The 23,164-nt window shown below is 39.8% G+C and overlaps 1 protein-coding gene across 12 annotated transcripts in view; it reads left to right on the forward strand.

The window, feature by feature from the left end:
• Positions 1-23,164, forward strand: part of PTPRM (protein tyrosine phosphatase receptor type M) — an 834,581-nt gene that overhangs the window by 517,500 nt on the left and 293,917 nt on the right. For all 12 annotated transcript variants that reach the window (XM_007974623.3, XM_073006465.1, XM_073006464.1 and 9 more), the window contains 2 exons: positions 20,857-21,130; positions 22,157-22,193. In XM_007974623.3, the coding sequence (XP_007972814.1) occupies positions 20,857-21,130; positions 22,157-22,193 (311 nt within the window). The remainder of the gene's footprint in view (positions 1-20,856; positions 21,131-22,156; positions 22,194-23,164) is intronic.

The following is a 23,164-nucleotide window of genomic DNA, read 5'->3' on the forward strand; positions in this document are numbered from 1 at the left end:
CCAAGTAGCTGGGATTACAGGCGTGTGCTACCACGCCTGGCTAATTTTTGTATTTTTAGTAGAGATAGGGTTTCATCATGTTGGCCAGGCTAGTCTTGAACTCCTGACCCTAGGTGATCCACCCATCTTGGCCTCCCAAAGTGCTGGGATTACTGGCATGAGCCACCATGCCTGGCCAAGACTAAGTTTTAAAATAATTGCTCTTTGGGCGATCTGCCTGCATCGCTTTCCCAGCCGTCTTCCCTGGTCTTTACAAGGTGCTGGGCACACTCCAAACTACTGTTCTTTTTTCTAGCATATGCCTCACTAAGACATTATTTTATTGTTGCTTACTTTTATACATGTCTAGTTGTTTTTCGGAGACTTTGGGACCTTACTAGTAGTTCTTGGTGTCCTCGGGCTTCCTATTCTTATGTCTATAAAAATACATATCCAAATTCTTGTCAGAGTCCAAAATACATAACTTTCTCTGCACATCATTTCATGACTTTGTGTTGCCTCACCCTCTTTTCTAGTTGTCATAACATCCTGGTTTACAGGTTCAGCACTGCTGTGCTGTTAAGAAAGGTCATATCAGTATTGGTGAATATGCTCCTTGAATTTGCCAGAAGCACTTTGCCTCCAGTCCCTAATACCTTCTTCCCCTGTTAGCATCTTGAAATTAATAAATATATCCATGTTCATTATTCACATCTGTAATCTTAGAATCATGATCAATCCTTATGGGACATCATTCAGTAAGCATTATGGGGAAACCTGCTATAGACATCATCTTTATTGGAAGGATGCCTATCTTAAATGGGTAAATTGTGTTGGCACAAATTTGAGAGAGGAAATTATTTCAACCTCGCCTGTCGAATATATGTATATTTGTTTTTTTTGTTTTTTTTGTTTTTTTGTTTTTGCAGAAAAGTGAATGTTGTCTTCAAGAGATTCATTATATCGGACAACGTAATTGAACTGATTATCTGTAGAATAGATGGAAGACCGATATAGTGAGAAAGACTAGGTTGGGGAAAAAATATGTGTAGTACCCTCTAACTAAATAGGGCATATTAAAATTCTCAATTTCATGTAATGTTTAGACAAATAAGAACTCTGATTAGGGAATCATATGGACCTAAATATAAAGCCATAATGTAAATTAAAACATTTGAACACATCTGGAAATCTGCAAAATGCACATGTAATCAAACTGCAGTACAAGAAAGCTTTTCCCAAATGATAAGATAAATACTAGAAGGAGGAGGGAAATGGAAGCGAACATCTGTTTGCTTTCCTGGATTTTGCACAGTATTGTGTATTCAAAAATACTGTCATTGTGTGATTTCCAAAACCCATTTTTTTCAATTGATTTGATTTTTTTCTTTAATCCATATTCATTGATGTTGAAAATTCAGTTGAACTTCGTTTTTGCACTTCACTAAGTAAGGTGGTCGTGTATTGATTTCCCTACAAACACTTAGCTTGGTTCATGTAGATTCTTAAAATTGCATTAAACTCTCAATGTAAATGATTGTTGTCTTTTTATTGATCAACACATCAGCTCTGTCACATAAAATTATTTAAATCCTGAGATGGCCCAGAAGAACACAAATTCCATCATTCCAGCCAATAAACTAGCACCTAGGAGAAAATTTTAATGTCTGTTCATGGATTCAAAGTTTTTTCATTAATAAGATACGGAAAAGTTTTATTTTCTTTCTTTTATTTATTTATTCTTTTCTTGAGACAGGGTCTCACTCTGTTGCCCAGGCTAGAGTACAGTGGTGCAATTGTAGCTCACTGCAGTCTTGACCTTCCGAGGCTGAAGGGATCCCCCTGCCTCAGCCTTCAGAGTGGGTATTAGAGACAGGATACACAGTGCCCCTGGCAAATTCAAGGAGCATATTCACCAATACTGACATGACCCTTCGTAAAAGCACAGCAGTGTTCAAATGCAGGGCACCTCAGATGTGGAACTGAAACCAGAGAGTGATGGTTATTATTAACGAAAGACCGCCCCAGCCCTTTGGGAGGCAAAGGTGGGAGGATCACTTGAGGCCAGGAGTTTGAGACCAGCCTGGGCAATGTAGCAAGACCCTGTCTTTACAAAAAAGAAAATTAAAAAACAAAAACAAACAAACAAAAAACATAGCTGAGTATGGTTATATGCTTGTAGTCCCAACCTAGGCATGGTTGTGTGTACCTGTACTCAGGAGGCTGATGCTGGAGGATTGCTTGAGCCCAGGAGTTCAAGATCAGCCTGGACAACATAGAGAGGCCCAACATAGACCCACCTCTACAAAAAAAATGTTTTTAAGAAAGGAGATAATCAGGCATTTTTGTTTTAAAAAGTTTCTCATAAATTATGGTTGTTGGCATACAAATGGTTATGGTTTAGTAGTTCAAGGTTATGAAGCATAAAGCATGTTTTCTTTTTCTCAAGCAGCAGCAACCCTTTTGTTTATCTCACTGTCTGTAAGTTCAAGGAAAGATGTTCAGTCCATTAACACTACCTTCCTAGACATCCCATTCTCTTCTCCACACAAGGAGCCTTTGAGCATTGGGGATATGGAGGAAGCTGCTATGGACTCTCCTCTCCAGGGGCTGACAATGTAGATGGGAAAGAGAGCTACGTGGAATCTAGTGTCCTGTAGTAAGTAGGGATGAGGATGGGATCCAGTGGCCTGACCAAGGAGTGGTCAGTACAGGGAAGAGCCAGCTAAGACTTCAGAGAGGAGGTAACCCTGGGGCCGAGTAGCTGAATCTTGACAGATGGCTGTTGTTCAGAGCATCTGTGTGATGTGGAATATGTTTCCAGGGAGGTTAGGTATGTGGCTGGCAAGGAATAAAAAATGAGAGAGACAGGTTGGCTCCATGAGGACAGGGAGGACTGAGTAGTTTGGCCTGATCTGAGAATGAGAAGTGTGTTATAATCAGAGAGGGGTGAGATGGGAGAAGAAGCAAGGGAGACAAGAGGATGAATTGGATGACCTTGCACTCCATACCAATGAGTAGCTATTTACAGGATTCAGGTCAGGGAAAAAATGTAAGGAAGAGACGCAGCAGTAATGGAGGATGGGTTAGAGGGCGTGGCACCTCAGAACAAACAAATAGGAGCAGCATAAACGCTGGAGGATGTGCTGGGCCCAATTAAGATAGAGCTATCCCTGAGGGCATGGAGGAAGGGGGTTTCATAAATGCCTGGTGCTGATTTTCATTAGAAAAAGGATTTAGAGAAATCAAAAACACCTAGTCCTTTTTAGAAGGAAAAAAAGAGAATATATTGTTGATAAAAATACTGTCCAGGGTATTGTTACAGTAAATACTAGAACACTTGAAATTGAAAAACTAGCCTAGCAATGACTTGCCAATAATTCATTGGAAATCACTAATTATATAAATATTTTTCAACCCCAATTTTCATAAGCAGTAAAAAATTGTTCTTAGTGTCTCCTGTTTGGAAGAACCTTCTGGATCTTTCTTTTGTTGCTTCTCCTACCTTCCTTGTATTGCACCGTAACCCCTTTGCCGTGAGCCTGCATCCATCAGTTTTGTGATGATGACTGTACATGTTGGGGTGTGACCATGATGCCTACTCAATGGATGTGGGTAGCACCTCTGGTTACTAAAAGTTAGAGAGTGAAATGCTTCTCTCAGCTTCAGAAGGCATGCCAGCAGCACACTTAGTGGGTGACTGTAGCTCATTCTTGGCTAGGGCTGGGGAAGACCTAAGTTTTTGATCATACTACTTTGTTATCCCCAGAAGAACCCATGCTGTCTCTGAAAAGGCAAATATTTGAGTTGGAACTACAGACTCCATGAAAGCTCTTGAGTGTCCTTCACGGTGGAGGCCACACCTTGCACATTCCTGGCGGCGAGGGCCAGACTGTGTTGTGCGTTCCCCTCTTCACTGACCAGCTGCACAGAAGCCATTCAGCAGGAAGGAGGGAGACATAAAGTCTACCTCATTTTCCATTGACCATAGAGAAAGTTACATGCTGTTTCTTTTCCCTCGTCTAGATAGACCATCTTTAAATGTTAATAGTGGAATAAATTAGAAACAGTTTCAATTATAAACTCAGAGCACGGAAAGATTGCAAATGGTTGCACTGGACAATATATTACTTTACGAATTGTAAAGCTGCTCTGCCATTTGCTCTCGGGAACCCCTGGGTCTTCTTAATCACAGTTATTGATTTAGGGAGTTTAAGGGATGAACTTCTAGCCGTGTTCCAGGCTAAGGCCGATAGCCTTTCTGGGAGAGGATCTTGGAAAGTTTGACAAAGATTAACTGATTTGACTATAGATGCCTCACTTTCGTGTATGTGAAATGTGAGGAAAGGTTGCAAGTTCTAAGAGGCTGATAAAGTCATGTGTGACCGCTAACCCGATATGCTTCTTAGAGCCCTAGACTTTTAGAACTGAGCTCCAACTCAGAGGCCCTGACCACATTCCTCATGTTACACTTCTGCTTCATCCTAGTTTGGTGGTGGGGAGAGGGATAAGGGCACAGATACAGAAGGAATTATGTTTTACATCATTCTCTTCAGCAGATCATTTTATCAACCAGCACTTATAAGTATACACAATGTAACTCTTTATTATAAGAACACCAGGGTACACAAAAGTGCTAATATGCCTTCTATTTCCTCAATAACTATTTTGTTAAGTATGTTATATTACAGTTGTGAGGCTTACCTGTATTTGGTTGCAACTTAATTAAATTAATATTCAGCTCTTCAATCAGACAGTAGAAAGATTAGGGAGTGGTCTTGGTGTTTTTTCCCATATAATCTGTCCCTTTTGACGTGTATGTATGGCTCAGTTCCGTCCCATCTCTACTTTTACCTGCTAAGTGTTTTCCTGTCCTGTGTCAATGTATTTTCTGCTCAATGAGAAGTAGTAAGAGCTCTGTCCAGTTATTAGTACCTGGTTAAAATCCTGGCCCTTCATAGCATTGAAAAGTGTTGTAGGAAATATTAGGATTGACACTTGGCTACTATTCATTTATTCTTTGTTCATTCACCAGATATCTACTGAACACTTATTATCTTCAAGTCATTGTGCTAGGGTTGTGATAAAAGCTGTCTAGAAAAGTCCAGGGTACTCTTAAGAGTATATGACAGAAGGATGAAATCTCAACAGGAGAATCAGGAGTCTCTTACTGAGAATGTGTTGATTAAACTGAAACCTGAGGAGGAAGTAGGTAGGTAGGTTCACCAAGTAGCTTAGCAATAGGTAGAAAAGCCTAAGATAAGAGAAGTTAAAGAGACCTAAACAGTGGTCATCCTACTCAATAAAATTAAAAACACACAGGTTTGGCCATCACTCAGGAGCATTAATTAGATTTACATGCAGTTGTGCACAACATAAGGACATTTCATTCAACAGACTGCATATACTGCAGTGGTCCTGAAAGATTATAATACTGTCTTTTCATTGCACCTTTTCTACATTTAGCTTTAGGTTTACAGATACTTCCCACTGTTTTACAGTTGCCTACAGTATTCAGTACAGTCACATACCGTATAGCTGTGTAGCGCAGGAGCAATAGGTTCTACTCTACAGCCTAGGGGTGTCGTAGGCTGTACCATCTAGGTTTTTGTAAGTACACCTTATGATGTTTGCACAAAGATGGAATGGCCTCATGAGGCACTTCTCAGAATATATCCCCATCATTAAGTGACTCATGACCATATGTAATGTTGAGAGTGAGCATTTGCCTAGGCTAAACGTTACGTAAAACATGTAAATGTAATCAGAAATGCAAAGTCGTTTGATCACAAAATGATTTTAATAATTTAGTTTTTGAATATCACGCAATACCTCTAACCTAATTAAGAGTGCAATAGATGTTTATTGAATGAACCTCTTCTTTTTCTTGCCAGCAGGAGTAATTATCACCTGAAACATTTATAGATAAGAAGACCCTAGACCTTCGTTTAACTAGTGGGACATATCAGGAACATGTGGAGTTTTAAATTCTATTTTCATCCCTAAATAAAAGTTAAATATCGTGAACCTTCCATAGAATGCAGAACTATAAAAGAAGAATTACCTTTGAAGCAATCTGGTTTTCTTCTTTTTCTTTTTTTTTTTTTTTTTTTTTTTTGTTGTTGTTAGTAAGAAGGGTAACTAAGAAAGATTGCTTCAAATAAGCCATTGCTATAAATTCAGATCCCATCAGGAAGGTCACTCCAATTTGCAGGCTGTTACTGACTCCTGGAGAAACTTGTCTTCTCACCTCTTGGGGTCAGTAGTGACACCACTGCCACCACCCCCTCCCCGCGCCCCGCCTCCTTTTCGCTTTACCTTCCATCCCCACAATCACTGTTTTAGTTCATATTTGTCTTTCTCAGATCTCCAATCCCCGTTCCACCCTGTGACTGCAGGGTCTTTCCTCCCAGGTTAATAACCCATCAGTGTCTCCCTATTGCCCTCAGCATAAATCCAGACTTCCTCTAATAGGGAAGCCTCTGGCTTCTGCTCACTTCCTGGGGCCGCCTGCCTTCCACCTGTAAATATATGCCTGAGAATATCCTGGGTGGTTCCATGCCATTTTGTGGGTTTGTTTATTTTGCAATTGATGTTTCTTTCATGGAATCGTCTCTCTTTTTTCTTCCCTCCGCTGTCCTGCCTGCACACTCTCACACACACACACACACACACACACACACACACTCTCCACAGTCTCCCTCTCTCTTTCACTTATTTCCACTCCCCTCCTAGCTATGGCCCAGATGTCACCTCCTTGGAGAGCCTGCCCTGGCCCCCTGCCCGTCTGCGGCCTGCAGCTCTCCCAGAGAGCTCAGCCCTAGATTCACTGCACTGGCTGGTGACTGCTTGTCCTGGCCACCTACCAGCTCCTTCAGGGCCAGGCCTGCTCTCTGTGATTTTTACCTCTGTATTTCCAATCCTGGTTCTGTGCCAAGTACAGCCTTCCATGAGTGTTGGTTTGTTTTGTTTTTATTATTTGCTTCTCATTCTTTTAAACTGTAGAAGAATTTTTACTGAGACAAAAAATATGACGGGGTTTGCATATTAGATCAACCACTGGGGCCGGGACATTGGGGAAGTAAATGGACCCACATGGCTTCTGGATGGAAAGTTAACAGATTACCGTGGATGAATGCGTCAAAACTGTCTCTTGACAAACACAAAGGCTTTTGATTGGAGCAGGCTGTGCTCAGGGGTTCCACCTCCCAGTTCTCGCCAAATGACTGAAGTTTCATTTGGTAGAATAAGTGACATCTAATCTCTCTGATATAAACAATTCATACAACTTAATAGTTCGGAAAGGTAGTATCACAAATTAAAAGAACACTTGGCACAGACACAAGAAGACTTGGGTTTGGATCTCGGCTGGGTCGTTTACTAATTGTGTGACCTGAAGTCACCCTATGTGTGAGGCTCTTCTTGCATTGCTGTAAAGATACCTGAGACTGGGTAATTTGTAAAGAAAAGAGGTTTAATCGGCTCAGCATTCTGCAGGCTTTACAGGAAGCATGGTGCTGGCATCTGCTTGGCTGCTGGGGAGGCCTCAGAAGCCTCCAATCTTCCACCTGTAAATATATGCCAGCACTTACAACCATGGCGGAAGACAAAGAGGAAGAAGGCATGTCACATGGCGAAAGCAGGGCAAGACAGAGAGTGAGGAGGGAGATGCCACACCCTTTTTTTTTTTTTTTTTTTTAATTGTGTGTGTGTGGAGATGGAGTCTCACTCTGTCACCCAGGCTGGAGAGCAGTGACACAATCTCAGCTCACTGCAACCTCTGCCTCCCCAGTTCAAGCAATTCTTCTTCTGCCTCAGCCTCCCGAGTAGCTGGGATTACAGGCGCCTACCACCATGCCTGGCTAATTTTGTATTTTGAGTAGAGATGGGGTTTTGCCATGTTCACCAAGCTGGTTGCGAACTCCTGACCTCAAATGATCTGCCCACCTTGGCCTCCCAAAGTGCTGAGATTACAGGTATGAGCCACCACTCCCAGCCAGATGCCACACATTTTTAAGAGACCAGATCTCATGCGAACTCAGATTGAGGTATCAATTATCCCCAAGGAGATGGCCTAAGCCACTCATGAAGGATGCGCTCCCATGATCCAAACACCTCTCACCAGACCCCACCTCCAATTCCCAACTGGAAATTATATTCAATATGAGATTTGGGCAGAGACAAATACCCAACCATGTCACCCTCTAAATTCTCTAAGTCTGTTTCATTTGTAAAGTTGCCAGTAAATATGCTGCTTGCCTGTCTCACAGCCTGGTCAGAAGGATTATGATCAGTGAAAATTCTTCACAAACCGAATTGCTCAAAGAGAATAAAGCTATGATATCATGATTTGCTTAAAAAATATTGACTACATTGCTATTCAGTCTTTATCTCCATTGCACTCTGCTTTTAGTACTATACTTATGCCGATATGCTATGGTTGTCACCTACATAGGAACTATGTTTTAACAGTCACCCATATTTGACAATACTTTTATAGAAATTGTAAGAAATGTGTGTTTGGTATTAATATTGTGCATTCATTTGGTAAAATCATCAATGTTTTAGATCTCTTGTTCCATCAAAACATCCCAGCAATAAGAGAAGGCATTACTGGTAGGACTATTTATAGGTAACAACTCATTCCAGGGAGTAAAAGGCAATGTTGGTAAGAACCGAAAAAATGCAACCACAGCATGGAGCTTGATGCTTCTGGGTTTAAATTCTCATTTGCCGAGATGTAATGTCCAACTCAAAAGTAATAACACTATCTACCTCAAAGGACAGCTGGGAGAATTAGTGACCTGTAAGCAAAGCAGTCAGGACAGCATCAAACACAGATATTATCTGTTCAGTACAGGAAACCTTTTCTTATTGTTGATTTCTGTAGTGATAGAAACAACTTATAGATAACGTGGTAGCCCCTGTTGTTCCACCCATGTCTTGGGAAATTTTCTGAGTCTTAGTGTTATATTCCTGAGCCTCAGTTATGTTCTGAGCAGCTTGTGATAAAGGAATAATAATTACAGCAATAGAAAATGAATAATCGATGTTACTTGGATCGAGGAACTGTGATGTGCCAAGCCCATGCTTGATCCCAAATGAAATCATTTCTCATGATGCAGAGCAGGCTTCCTCGCTAGATGCCAGCGTTTCCCCTTTACAGTTGAAAGAACTGAGGTTCAGGGAGGTTAACAGACTTGTCTACTCTAACCCCAAAGCTGTGAGCTCTCCATGTTGTGCTCAGAGCTACAGGGCATGTGAGCTGTCAGGACCTTACCTCCTCCTGGGAGCTCTACTCATTCTCTTGTCCCCCACTTTGCTTGCTCAGAAGACATCTTTCCTGCTGACTCTTCAGAACCAAGATGGTTACACCTACCTTTGCAGACATAGACTGTTCTGCAAATTAACATCCTTTCTTTATTGTCTTTTCTAGTACAGGCATACCTTGGAGTTATTGCAGGCTTAGTTCCAGATCACTGCAATAAAGTGAATATCACAACAAAGCATTTTTTGTTTCCTAGTGCACAGAAAAGTTTTGTTTATGTTATACTGTAGTCTGTTAAGTGAGCAATAGCATTATGTCTTAAAAAATGTGTCTACCTTAATTAAAAAATACATTATTGCTAAAAGTACAGATGATCATCTGAGCCTTCAGTGAGGCATAATCTTTTTGCTGGTGGAGGGTCTTTGCTCAATGTGGATGGTTGCTCACTAATCAGGGTGGTAGCTGCTGAAGGTTTGGGTGACTGCGGCAATTTCCTAGAATAAGACAAAGAAATTTGCCACATCAATAGACTTTGCCTTTCGCAAAAGATTTCTCTATAGCATGAGATGCTATTGTATAGCATTTTACCCATGGTAGAATTTCTTTCAAAATTGGAGTCAGTCCTCTCAAACCTTGTCACTGCGTTATCAACTGTGTTAATATAATATTCTAAATTATTTGTTGTCATTTCAACAGTGGTCACAGCATCTTCATCACAAGTAGGTTTCATCTTAAGAAACCACTTTCTTTGCTTACCCCTAGGAAGCAACTTCTCATCCGTTCAAGTGTGATCATGAAATTGCAGCAACTCAGTCACATCCTCAGGGTCCACTTCTAATTCTAGTTATTCTTTCCACCACATCTGCGGTGACTTCCTCCACTGAAGTGTTGAACCCCTCAAAGTCACCCCTTGAGGGTTAGAATCAACTTCTTCCAAGCTCCTGTTAATATTAATACTTTGACTTCCTCCCATAAATCACAAATGTTCTTAATGGCATCTAGAATAGTGACTCCTTTCCACTGACTTTGACCAGACCCATTAGAGGAATACTTACATATGGCAGCTATAGCATCACAAAATCTATTCTGTGTATAATAGGACAAGAAAGTTAAAATGACTCCTTGACCCATGGGTGACAAAATGTATGTTGTGTTAGCAGGTATGAAACTAGCATTCATCTCATGTGCATCTCCATCAGGGCTTGTGGGTGATCAAGTGCATTGTCAAATGAGCAGTAATATTTAGAAAATAATCTTTTTCTCTGAGAAGTAGGTCTCAACAGTGGGCTTAAAATATTCGATAAACCTTACTGTAAACAGATGTGGTGTCATCCAGGCTTTGTTGTTCCATTTCAAGAGCACAGACAGAGTAGATTTAGCATGATTCTTAAGGATCCTAGGATGGTGAATGAGCACGGGCTTTCGCTTAAACTTGCTAGCAGCATGAGCCCATAACACGAGAGTCAGCCTGCCCTTTGAAGCCAGATACTGACTTCTCCTCTTAAGCTATGAAAGTCCTAAATGGCACCTGCTTCCAATAGAAGGCCGTTTCATCTGCACTGAAAATCTGTGGTTTAGTGTAGTCACCCTCATCAATGACTTTAACTAGATCTTCTGGATAATGTGCTGCAGCTTCTACATCAGCACTTGCTGCTTCACTTTGTACTTTTATGTTATAAAGATGGCTACTTTTCTTAAACCTCATGAACCAACCTCTGCTAGCTTCAGACTTTTCTTCTGCAGCTTCCTCACCTCCCTCAGCCTTCATAGAACTGAAGAAAGTTAGGGTCTTGCTCTGCACTAGGCTTGGTTTAAGGGACTATTATGGCTGGTCTGATCTTCTATCCAGACCACTCAAGTTAGTTTGATACTCTATCCAGACCACTAACACTTTCTCCATATCAGCAATAAGGCCGTTTCACTTTCCTATCATTCATGTGTTCACTGGAGTAGCACTTTTAATTTCCTTCAGGAACTTTTCCTTTGCACTTACAACTTGGCTGTTTGATGCAAGAGGCCCAGCTTTCTGTCTTAGCTTTTGACATGCCTTCCTCACTACGCTTAATAATGCCAGCTTTTAATTTAAAGTGAGAGACTTGCAAGTTTTCCTTTCACCTGAACACTTAGAGGCCATTGTATGGTTATTATTTGTTCTAATTTCAATATTGTGTGTCTTAGGGAATAGGGATGCCCAGGGAGAGATGGCTGTCTTATATGGACACAGTTCATAGCGCCCCAAAACAATTACAAGAGTAACATCAAAGATCACTGACCACAGATCACTGTAACAGTTGTAATAATAATGAAAAAGTTTGAAATGTTGAAAGAATTACCAAAATGTAGCACAGAAACATGAAGTAAGTGCATGCTGTCAGAAAAATGGCAGTGACAGTGTTGGTCAAGGAAGGGTTGCCACAAACCTTCAATTTGTAAAACTGCAGTATCTGTGAAGCCCAATAATGTGAAGTGCCTTATTAAGCTGGGTATGCCTTTGTTTAGAAAATACATTACACCTTTGTTTCTTTATTATAATCATTGGAATCTCTGGGGTTTATCCCTACTGCTTGCTTAATTCTTAGATGTAATACTTTTGTTTTCTTCATTATTTCTTTGTTGTTATTTTTAAGCTGAAACATTTTGGGATTTGTTTGTTTTGTTATGTTTTAGAGGTGGAATCTCACTCCATTGTCCAGGCTGGAGTACAGTAGCATGATCATAGCTTGCTGCAACCTCAAATTCCTTGGCTCAAGCGATCCTCCCACCACAGTCTCCTAAGAGCTGAGACTTAGAGGTGTGTGCCACCACACCCAGCTAATTTTTTTTTTAAATTATTTTCTATAGATCAGGGTCTCACTCTCTTGCACAAATTGGTCTCAAACTCCTGGGCCCAAACAATCCTCCCACCTTGGCTTCCCAAAGTGCTAGAACTTACAGGTATGAGGCACCACACCCAGCTCTTGCTAAATGTTTAGCCATATAATTTTGAGAACTTGAAGAACTTAAACGAAATTGTTTTAGAAGATTCGATTATTTTAATCAAATTAATCAGTGTTTTTCTGCTGGTATGTATGTTCTTTTTCCTTTCACCATTTTTATTAGTCTCCCGAGAATCAATAAATTAAGCATCAGTGCTTTTGAGATGCTTATAAGTGACTTTTTAATTGTTCTCTTTTATTTATTGGAGAAATGCAGACTGCAGGAGCATCTTAAACCTTCGGAGCTAAATGTACTTTTGTCGCACTTTTCAAACCTTTTGAAAAGGCTCTATCTGTGGCTAAAATTGTTTAGGGAAAGGAACTGACTTCTAACCTAATAATTTTCCTTTATTCACGGAGGTACACATAGAATCAAAATGTCATTCAGTGGTAAAACTTCAGCTTCTATATTCCTGCTTTTTATAGAACTTGTTTTTTATTATTACTTACTGTTGCTGAATCGCTATAGTGAGTGTTAGCAAAAGGTGCCAAATCCCTTCCTGTTACCACCACCACTACCACCACCCTGCCTGCTTTTGAGTTTTATTGGATTAAAAAATAATACTCTGGATTCCTTTACTGCCAGAAAACAAAGATCATTTTTATTAATGTTGCTTCTAGGATGACAATGTCAGTCATCTCTTTGAAAATTCATTTTGGAAACTAAGTTTGTTATTTAAGAACCTTTGAAAAGAAGCTTTAAAAAATGGCAGAGGAAGATAATAATAATAGAGTAGATGTATTTGAGCTTTTATACAATGAAACTTAATTTAACTTTCCCTCAAACTCCATTTCAGACTTGCTTTTGTGCATGAAAATATGCTGCCTAGCCTTCCCTCCCCTACTTTTCAGATTTTCTTTTCTTTAGCATAATCTCTTCTGAAGGATTCTATGCATTGGATCAAACCTCCAGTCTCATTCCCAGGCTCCTGTGCTGAGGGCGGCAGGCCCAGGGCGCCTGTGGGAGGGTGTATGGGGAGGCTACTCTAGACAGGGAAGGCCAGGAATGGCTCTAAGAGCCAAATTCCACTGCCAGTCACCCCCCAGAAAAACCAACAAAATACTTACATAATATTTTGATATAACTTTAAGGATTAAAATGGATATCCTATGAAGTACTGAAAACAAAAAATTATGGCCTTTGTAGCCTGAGGAGTGATTATAGACGTGACAGAGAGTAGTTCCAAGTTTGCCTGACAGTGGTTTGGAAAGAGAGAGGAGAACAAAGACCAAGACCATGCCTGCCTTCAAGCTTCTTCGTGGCCCACCCTCAGGTACCTCCTTCTTCATCCTCACCTCGGGCCATGTGGGCTCCTAGAGGAGTCAAGACTAGGGAGCCTGATTTTCATGTCCAACAATACAAGAATTGAGTGAGAAAGACCCTGCAGTTCTTGGGTAGCTCTTGGGGCCACTCTGGGGACTCCTGGGGGCAAACCTGCTGGGACCTGGGCAGTATCTGAGGTAGGACCCAGGTCATTGCCCTCCGTCTTCTGTGTTGATGCAGGGTGCTCATAAGCAATTGGAGTGAATGGAGACTGTATTGGAATCTATTAATAAACATGTTGAGCTTTTTGTTTTTGTTGCTGTTGCATTATCTCTAATTCAAGGAGAATGTTGGTGACTGTAGCATTGCAGAAGCAGTTTTAGGGTGAGAACATTTGGGCACTAGATTGAGGTCAGATGCCCTCAATGTAGTAGATGCTAGGAGAGATTTTAACGTAGAGATTGACATATCCCTGGGTCCTGTTACTTTGTCCTTTGTACAAACCCTTATCAGATCCTTGGCACGGTAGTTCTTCACTGGTGTGCGTATTTCTAACACTCTTAGCCTGGGCTATTCAAGGACTGGGCAGTCTGTGCCTAATTCCTCTTTTTATTCTTCCCCTGTGCCTGGAACAAGGCCTGATATGTGGTGAATATTGTGGAAAGGAAGAATGGAGGAAACATGAATGAAGTAATTTTCTTCTCATTTGCTGATGTCACAACTTGCCTGATCTTGTGCTGAGAGTCATAAAATATTAGAGCCTGAAGGACTTTAGTGGTCAGTCGGTGATTCAGGGGCAAAGCTGGAGCCAGTCACTTGTGGACGGTGATTCCCAAGTCAATGCTGTGTCATCGGCACCCCCGTGGGCACACCTGCCTTTCTCTGATGGTTGCATTTGTATTCCAGCTCATCCGGCCCGAAGCGCTGGAACTTTTCAGGACTGAGAGATTGTGAATTGGATATAATACAGACTATAAAATATCATTCAGACAAACATACAAGAACAAAGATATTTGGTGCAGCTTTGATAGTATTCTCTTTCTATTTTTATTCAAATCATTAGGACTATTTAAGAGAACATACTTTTCGTAATAGTAACGAATTTCGGATTATAATTTTGTAGTCATGTGCTTATGAAATTGAGATGATTAAATTGTGTTAAATTTACATGAAATAGGAAATGCAAAGGAAAATGTCTTCACTTGTTAAAAGCAGGAGAAATCACCCTTAAAGATGTTCCATCTAGGACTAATTTACTCGAAATGTGGTGCCTGTTGTGAAGATTAATGATAGGTGGCCTTTTACAGAGTTTCTCAGCCTGAGCCTAATGTTCTAGTTGTTCTTTTTATTATCCCAAACCTCCATAACTAAAGAAATTTTTTCACCCTGCCCTTTGTTCATAATATGGGACAATAATTGAGTTCATATTTCTCACCCAACCTTTCAGCTTTAATTAATATTTTATTATATCAGATTTTATCACTAACTAGCAGAGCAGTGGGGTATTGAACCAAGTGTGGGAGCGAGTGCACAGGCACACACGCACAGAGCAATAGTAACTTGCTGATGCCAGGCAAGTTCCTTGTTATGAGTTATGGCTGAGAGAACATAAAAAATGCTTGTGGCACCCCACAAATATTCCACAGCAATTTCTGGTCAGTCTTATCTACATCAGAGCAGGACAAAAAGAAATTAAAGTTGCTAATGTGGAATATTCAACCCCAATGTGTTACCCATTGCCAGTTGTCTGTATAAAACTAGTTACCATTTATCATTGACAATTTAATGAACAAGAGTGTGTCCGATCAGTTACTCTCAGTGTTACCTGCAGGACTCTAAGGAATCTGAGCTGTAATGACAAACACTGAATTCTGATTTTTTTCCACTAATTGTAATTTGGTGACATACTTTTTAAAACTGAGTTCAGTTTCACCAGGTTGTCTGGAGTATTAGGGTGTCATTTCAGTAAAGGCTGACAGATTTAGGAAAAGGCAATGTCAGAGCAAAGAACAAGAGGAAGATAAATTCAGTGTGGCTGCATGGCAGTAACCCTTAGTTATACATTTATTTTTTCATGCTTTGCATGTAATTAATATTTTCATTTTCTTTCATCTCCCCCATATTAATCTTCAGGAAGATATCAATACTAATCTGTATTTTTTTTATACATAAAGAATGGATGATTTTTACCAAAAATTGCAAATCAAGCCAAAAGTCACTCCTAGATGTGATAAAATGAACAATATTCTAAGGCCCTGAAGTGATCAGAAGTGCCTGTTTTAGAGGATTAGCAAAAGCAGCAATGAAAGGGTTATAACTCTTCTCCTTCTCTCTTCTCTTCCTTACCTCCCTACCTTCTATTATCCAATTGGTAACCCTCTCATATCTTATGGTGCAAAGAAATATGATAAATGGATAACAAAAAATGAATTTACAACTCATCTTGAAATGAATTAGGACAAAAAATTTTAAGTTAATTTCACATATGTATGAGGCTTCCTCTCCAGGAACTCAAAGTTAGGGAAAAACTAAAAACATTTTATCACATTTGAACTTACGAGTCTAAAAAAGTACATGAAAGATGTTCAGATGTTCTTTTCTAGGTTATACTTCATGTGCTATTCCGTATAAATGCAGATTTTTCATTCTCCTTGTAAAGGCTGTAGAATTTTGTTGTAGAAACGCCTAGCATAAATTAAACTGTAAATTAAATTTCATTCCATAGGAAAGTCGTGATATAGTGATGTCACAGTGTTGGCAGATTCATCTTCACTGTGGATTGTGCTTTTAATATTGCACATGCAGTGGGAAGATTTGATGTAACTTTAAATTCCAGAGTAATGGTAGGACAGGGCGAGGGTAGTGCAACTTTAATAAACAAAGGCAGCATGGGCAACCCATTAAAAGGATAATAGAATTTAAATTCAACTCACTAAGCTAGAAATTTCTGATCAGTGTTCTATTCTCAGAAATTTGCTTTTTAAAACTCTTTCTAGAAACACCATTCTAACAGTGAGATTTTCAAAGCTAGTTTTGAGACTATGATTGTGGATGGAAAAATTTTATGAAACTCATTAGTGAAGTGATGTTACTTGTACAGATGAAAAACACATCAGCTATAAAGTTCTGTCAAGGTACTGTTGACCTAGGTGCTAATAATGTGTTAATTTCCATCAGGGAAACAGCAAATTGTGGCACTTGGGCAGCAGATAGGACTTAGCTATTTTTCATTAGCACTTGGGCTTTGATAAAGGGGAATAGAAAAGAGCTGCCTGACCTTTCAGCGCTTAAATTATTAAAGAGCAAATAGATTTGAGGTCTGGATGCTTGCAAATCTAATTTGTCTTGTGGAGCAAGGATGAAAAGACATTTTGGGTTTGAAATTGCTCCAGTCAACTTAGTTCTTCCTTTAATATATCTGAAGTTGATTGGATGGTAGCCATTTAAAAACCAATATGTCTGGAGTAGAGTATATAATGGAACCCATGCCAACTGGCTAACATGGAGGCCTGTCTAATGATCGTTTAATTCTTAAATTTTCACTTAATCCTCATAAAACTGCTGCTTGAAACAAATGATTTTTTTCATGTTTGCTTAGATAATATTTATATTAGAAAACAAAATTTTGTATCATTAGAGAACGTCAAACGTTGTGTTGTTTAAGATAAACTCGAACAGTGCCTGACACCTATTAGGCGCTCAAAAAATATTCATTGAAATAATAAATCAGTGTACACACTCACACATCACACCTATGAGCCAGGTTAGGAGAGAGGAATGGGAAGTGAGAGATGGAGGTGCAGGGGGCTTGTAGAGACATCGCATTTGATTCCCTTAGGTTCATTATTTAATTGTGGGTTATGCAGGATAAACTAAAATATAACTAGCATCCTCTTATCATCAAAACTTTTCCTTGGTCATTGCTTTCTTTTTGGCTCATGAGTATTTGGGAAATGAATACAAAATAAACTTCACATTAAATTTTAATAAGACAAAGCATCGTTGTGACTATCGGTGTGCTTTCTCCCTCCTGGTGCATAGAATGTGTAATATACCCCCAAACCAAATAGAAGCTACTTAAGGATTATAGCATGCTTTCAGAAATATGTACTTCACAGCCAAAGTGTCATGAGACACAACAGTGACTAAACCTTTGCCCTTCTCCTTCAGAAGCTTATAGGACTTTTGAAAATGTGATACAAGGACACAAAATGGCTGTGTCTACACAGAAAACATGTTTTTGTGAGTTTGGAGCAGAGCAAGAGAACATGAAAATGAGGAAACAGACTAGGTCATTGAGAGAGGGTCATTGAGGGTCTCAGTGTTTTAGGACATAGGGCATCTGAGAGTAACCTAGAGTTCATTGCCTTGAGGGGAACCACATTTAAGTGGCAAACTTGAGTCCAGGCCAGGGTGAAGGAATAGATGCAAAGATGTTTGCAGTAGGAGAATCTAGGATCTTGGGACATGGAAAGTCTAGGAGTAGCTGTGCTGCTTTTTGTCTAGCGGGGTTAAAACAGGAGGGAGCTCCTTGCAGGTTGAGAGAGGTGGGAAGATCACAGTGCTCAGAGGACACCAGCCAGGTGCTAAAGTCACTGTGGAGCCCAGGAGAATGTCCTCCCTGAAAGTGGTTAATGACTCAGATACAGATGACAGAAGGAATTGAGGTCAAAGCCAACGTTATCATCTATAACTCCCTTGATGTGATAAGTGTGAATCTTTACAATACTCAAAATAAATTGATTGTGGAAAGTCAATGGAGACTAGCTTATGTGTTGGTTGTGTGTGCGGGAGCAAGTGAAAATTCCCTTCAGGCCAGATGGTTCCCATGAGTGCCTTCACTGGACTTGTGAGTAAGGAATGTCAGCACACCCTGGTCTGATGATTAGCAGACCTAGCTCTGCTGTCAGACCACTTCTGCCTCTTCAGTAGAATGCCCTGGTAAAATGGCACTTCACCTCTAGACCTCAGTTTTCACATTAGGAAAACGGGAGAAATAAAATCTGTGTGCATTGGGCACCTGGCCTAGCACTTCCGGTATGGAATATCTGCAACTATGTTTTCTTCACACATATCCTTATTTTCCTGCCTTGTCTAGTATATGGATTTCTCAGAAGTTGTTTTTAAGTTGAAGTTGTGAAAATCATATCATACAGCAAATGAACCGGAAAGAAGATTTCAAGGAAGTGATGTTAAAAATTATTTTATTGGCCAGGAGTGGTGGCTCATGCCCGTAATCCCAGCACTTTGGGAGGCTGAGGCAGGCAGATCTTGAGGTCAGGAGATCAAGACCATCCTGGCTGACATGGTGAAACCCCGTATTTACTAAGCGTACAAAACAAAATTAGCCAGGCGTGGTGGCAGGCGCGTGTAGTCCCAGCTACTCGGGAGGCTGAAGCGAGAGAATGGCATGAACGCAGAAGGCGGAGCTTGCAGTGAACTGAGATCACACCACTGCACTCTAGCCTGGGCAACAGAGTGAGACTGTTTCTCAAAAAAAAAAAAAAAAAAAAAAAATACATATATATATATATATAAAAATTAAATGGAGAATCACTTTGCAAAGAAAATAATTATTCTTATGGTTTCTCTCTTTTGTGAGATCAGTCCTCGTATGTTGAATAAAAATTCTAAATATATGAAATCCATGTTAGAGATTCACTTAATTCCCTTATTTCGTAGGAGAAAAAACTCAAATAAATTCATTGAAATGCATTTAAAACCCCAGCTTTTAGAGAATTAGCATTAGAGTCCAGACCAGTGCATTGTTTCTATCCCAACAAAAGCGATTTCAAGAGAGTGATCACACTTCTTCAGGACTGTTTTTAATGGAATTCCAGGTTAGACTTGTTTCACAGCTGTCCACTGTGGCTGTGCCACAGAACAGGCAGTACTTAGTCTTCCACTTTGACCTTGAGCCTTTGCCTTTACTATTGTATGAATGATCCACTGATGTGGAGCATTTTACATGACTCAATCCAGTAGAAAGTATGTGCTGTTTAGGAGATAAAAGTTGTACTCCTTTTTTTTAAGTTTACATCACTGGTAAAGTTCACTTTTTCACTGCCCTGTAAACCTGCTGGTTACCTGGCCACTGAGAAGTCAGTCTGATATTCTAAAACAACTGATTTTTATTTAGACAGAGTTACCAACGGAATGGCAGCACACATTTCGTTACTGTAATAGAAGGTGCTAAGTTGTTGTGCCCACGGAGATAGGTGGTTCTACGAATGCAGATTGGGAGGTCACATAGAGAGGAACCTCCCTAGGCATTCCCCGCCATGGGTGGGGATGGCAGGCAGCCCTCTTCTGTGCCTTTTCCTTGGTATTAATGGGTTCCTGTACTGAGCAGCTCTTGGTTCATGTGAATTCTGGTGCCTTTCTGATACTGTGAGAAAAAGATCCCTCGTCCTGCCAGGACTTACAGTCTAATCTAGAGTCAGCTCAGAGAAGCTTTAGTTTTTCTCAGCATAAGAAACTTTTTTTTTCCAACAAAACTGCGAACAACATTCATCACTCTAGCAAAGGTATTAAATAAATATATTAATTTTCTGAAAGTCCATCAGTTCAAGGTTTCTCCCATTCTCCTAAGGTTACTTCAGAATTCAAAGACATTGGAAGAGGGTGGGCAGGTACCAGAGACCTGCTCCTTAATGGGACTGTCACCCTTGCAGACATCTTCAAAAATACCCATGCCCAGCCCATTCTTATATGAGATTCGAGGGGCCTTGTTCATGACTTAGTCTTACTAATCACTTGGAACTCCAAGGCTTTGGGTTTTGAAACTATAATCCCTTATCTCTGCTTTTCTTATGCATTTCTTTCCACTGACTGAATATGGTGAGGGCGAAGGAACATAAGAAAACATAGGAAGATAAACCTTAGTTAACATGAATCACTACACGTTGTGTTTTGTGATTTGCTAAAACTTTACTTGTGTTGTCATTAAAGAAAATAATGCATTGCTTTTTAAAATAAATTTATAGTTGGTATAATTTAATTGTATTTGTCAGGTAAACTGAGTTAATTGTCTGTAAAATCATCTTCAGTTACATGTGAGAAAAACATTACTTCTGCTCAGATAAACAGTAGAGATTATCATATTAAAAATTTTAAATGACGGTGAATTTTGTTTCTCTCACTAAGTAGTGTTGTTTTGGGTGGGAGAGTTCTGAAGAAGAACTGAAGCACCCTCCCTCTCTTTCTCTGAGCAAGTACTGCATGAGAGTCTGTTCTATACCAAGCACTCAGTATCGACTGCGTCCAGTGTGTTCTTTATTTTGTGTGTCTTATGGGTCCATGCAGTTGAAAGCAGAGTGGATCAGTTCAGTGATCATAAAATATCATTGATGATACTCTTGTTTTTCTAGTGTCTATCAAATAGTTGTTGAGGAAGAACGTCCTCGAAGAACTAAAAAGACCACAGAAATCCTAAAGTGCTACCCAGTGCCAATTCACTTCCAGAACGCTTCTCTGCTGAACTCGCAGTACTACTTTGCTGCAGAATTTCCTGCAGACAGCCTCCAAGCTGCGCAGCCGTTTACAATTGGTGATAATAAGACATACAATGGATACTGGAACACTCCCCTTCTCCCCCATAAAAGCTACAGAATTTATTTCCAAGCTGCTAGTAGAGCCAATGGGGTAAGTTGTACAGATAACTGTTTACTTCGGCTATTCGGGATTGTTCATGTGAACATGGATTAAGTAAAATAGTAGTAAAATTGAAGTCGTGCTTTTCTGCATTTCTACTTGTAAACAAATGTGATTTTTCTTCTCTTAAAATTATTTCCATCTAGAGAAATTTATGGAAAGAAACGAATATACTCATCTTTTTTTATATATATATATTTTGTTTGGAGGAGTTTATCCTCAACATGATGGGTTTTATTTTCAGTTTTCCTGTTACCGAAAGTTGGCTGGCAATTTTGCTTAGCTTACTATTTTACAGGAAGACAGTATAGCTCCAACCCATACATTCAGCTCGTTTAAAATGTTGTGAGATTCACAGCATCTGTCTTTTCAGCATAGTCTGTCCCATTAAAGAAATGGGAACTGAAGAAGTTCCACAGGAGTTTCTACTTCCTATAGCTGTGACTAAATTTGGTGTCTTTTTTTTTTTTTTTTCATAAGAGATAATAGAAAGATGAGAGGGAAACAAAATAAAAAGTGTCGTTTCTGAATTGGTTTCCCTTTCCTGTTCAGACCAGCGCAGAACTCTGGTTGAGATTGTGAAGGCTCCTCAGAGAGAGGAAATGTTTCGCACATACCACAGTGGGTCCCTCCTTCCCAGCATAGGTCTAGGTACCATTGTCAGCTTAACTTTTGCTGGTGAAAAGCGGGGAAATCTGAGATGCATCGTACTTCTCCAGTGCTGTTTGCTCAGGGGGAAGTACAGGGACGGTGAAGGAGGTCCAGGGCCACCAGGCAGAGGCATTTTAAGTGTAGCTCCTTGTTCATCATCTGGTCTAGAAATGCCCAGCACCACCGGCACTGGAGCCAGAAAATGTATCTGAGTGTGGCTCAAAGAATAATTGCTGTGTGATTAAAGACACGCCCGGAACAGTGAGATCCCTCTTTATCAGTGTTATTTAAATAGAACTATAGATATTTCTATTTGTTTTAAATAAAACATGAATAATGATTTTTCCCTCTCTTTATTTGACACAGGAAACCAAAATAGACTGTGTCCGAGTGGCCACAAAAGGTAGGTTGAAATTGTGGAATGCTCTCCTAATTAATGTTCCTTAAAAGTTTATTTTAACCTATGTTTCAAAACTTTTTGAACTGTAACTTGATTGAAAATAAATGTATTATATATACATATATATGCATGAATGCATGCAAGTATTAGGATCTGATGGTAATTAACACTGACTGTAACTCATATAGATACTTTTTAAAATAAGAAGCTGTATTTCTGTGTTCCAAGCAGTTTTCAATAGTTACCTTTTTCCAATTTTTTCAAATGAATTTAATTTTTATATGATCTCAGTACACGTTTTTAAAACCATAGTATCATACCTGGTTAGTACCACATCTAGTGAATCTTGATATGCCAAGGAATAAAATATCACCCACTATTTTTAAGCAGTGATCTAATTATAATAGCAGTAGAAAGTGGAGTCCACCTGGGCTTTTTTCACTGGTGGTGCGTGTCTCTCTGAGCCTAGTAACCAGGTTATGTTACTGTGGAGTGTCTATTTCCCAAGCCTGGTTAAAACTCTGAGATAATGTGATAGAGGATGAGCTGCAAAAGTGGGTAGGGCGAGTTACCCTGAGCTCCCCACACAGCACCTCCTGCGGAAGCAAGTGCAGACGTGTGTTTGTGAACATGAGCTGTCATCTGGTCAACTTGACAGTGTTGTTTTAACCGTCACGTCCAGAAATGTATAAGAAAATGATTTGAGAAATTTAAAATGTCATCTTAAATGAGGCAATATAAATTAACACTCAAAGTTAAATACCCTCATTCAGACCATTGGAGTGACCATGAGTACAGTGGGAAGTTCTGTATGATTTAATTTAGAGGCGATGGTAAAAACACATCATTAGGTCTGTAGCAGAAGATTTAATTGGGTCATACTTGATGAGTTGTGTTGGATAAAATAACTTTTTGTTGTTGTTTAACTCTCAGGTGAATATAGTTTGAATATACCATGATGTACATGTGCATTT

The sequence above is a fragment of the Chlorocebus sabaeus genome, chromosome 18, assembly GCF_047675955.1.
Source record: "Chlorocebus sabaeus isolate Y175 chromosome 18, mChlSab1.0.hap1, whole genome shotgun sequence".
Lineage (NCBI taxonomy): Eukaryota > Metazoa > Chordata > Mammalia > Primates > Cercopithecidae > Chlorocebus > Chlorocebus sabaeus.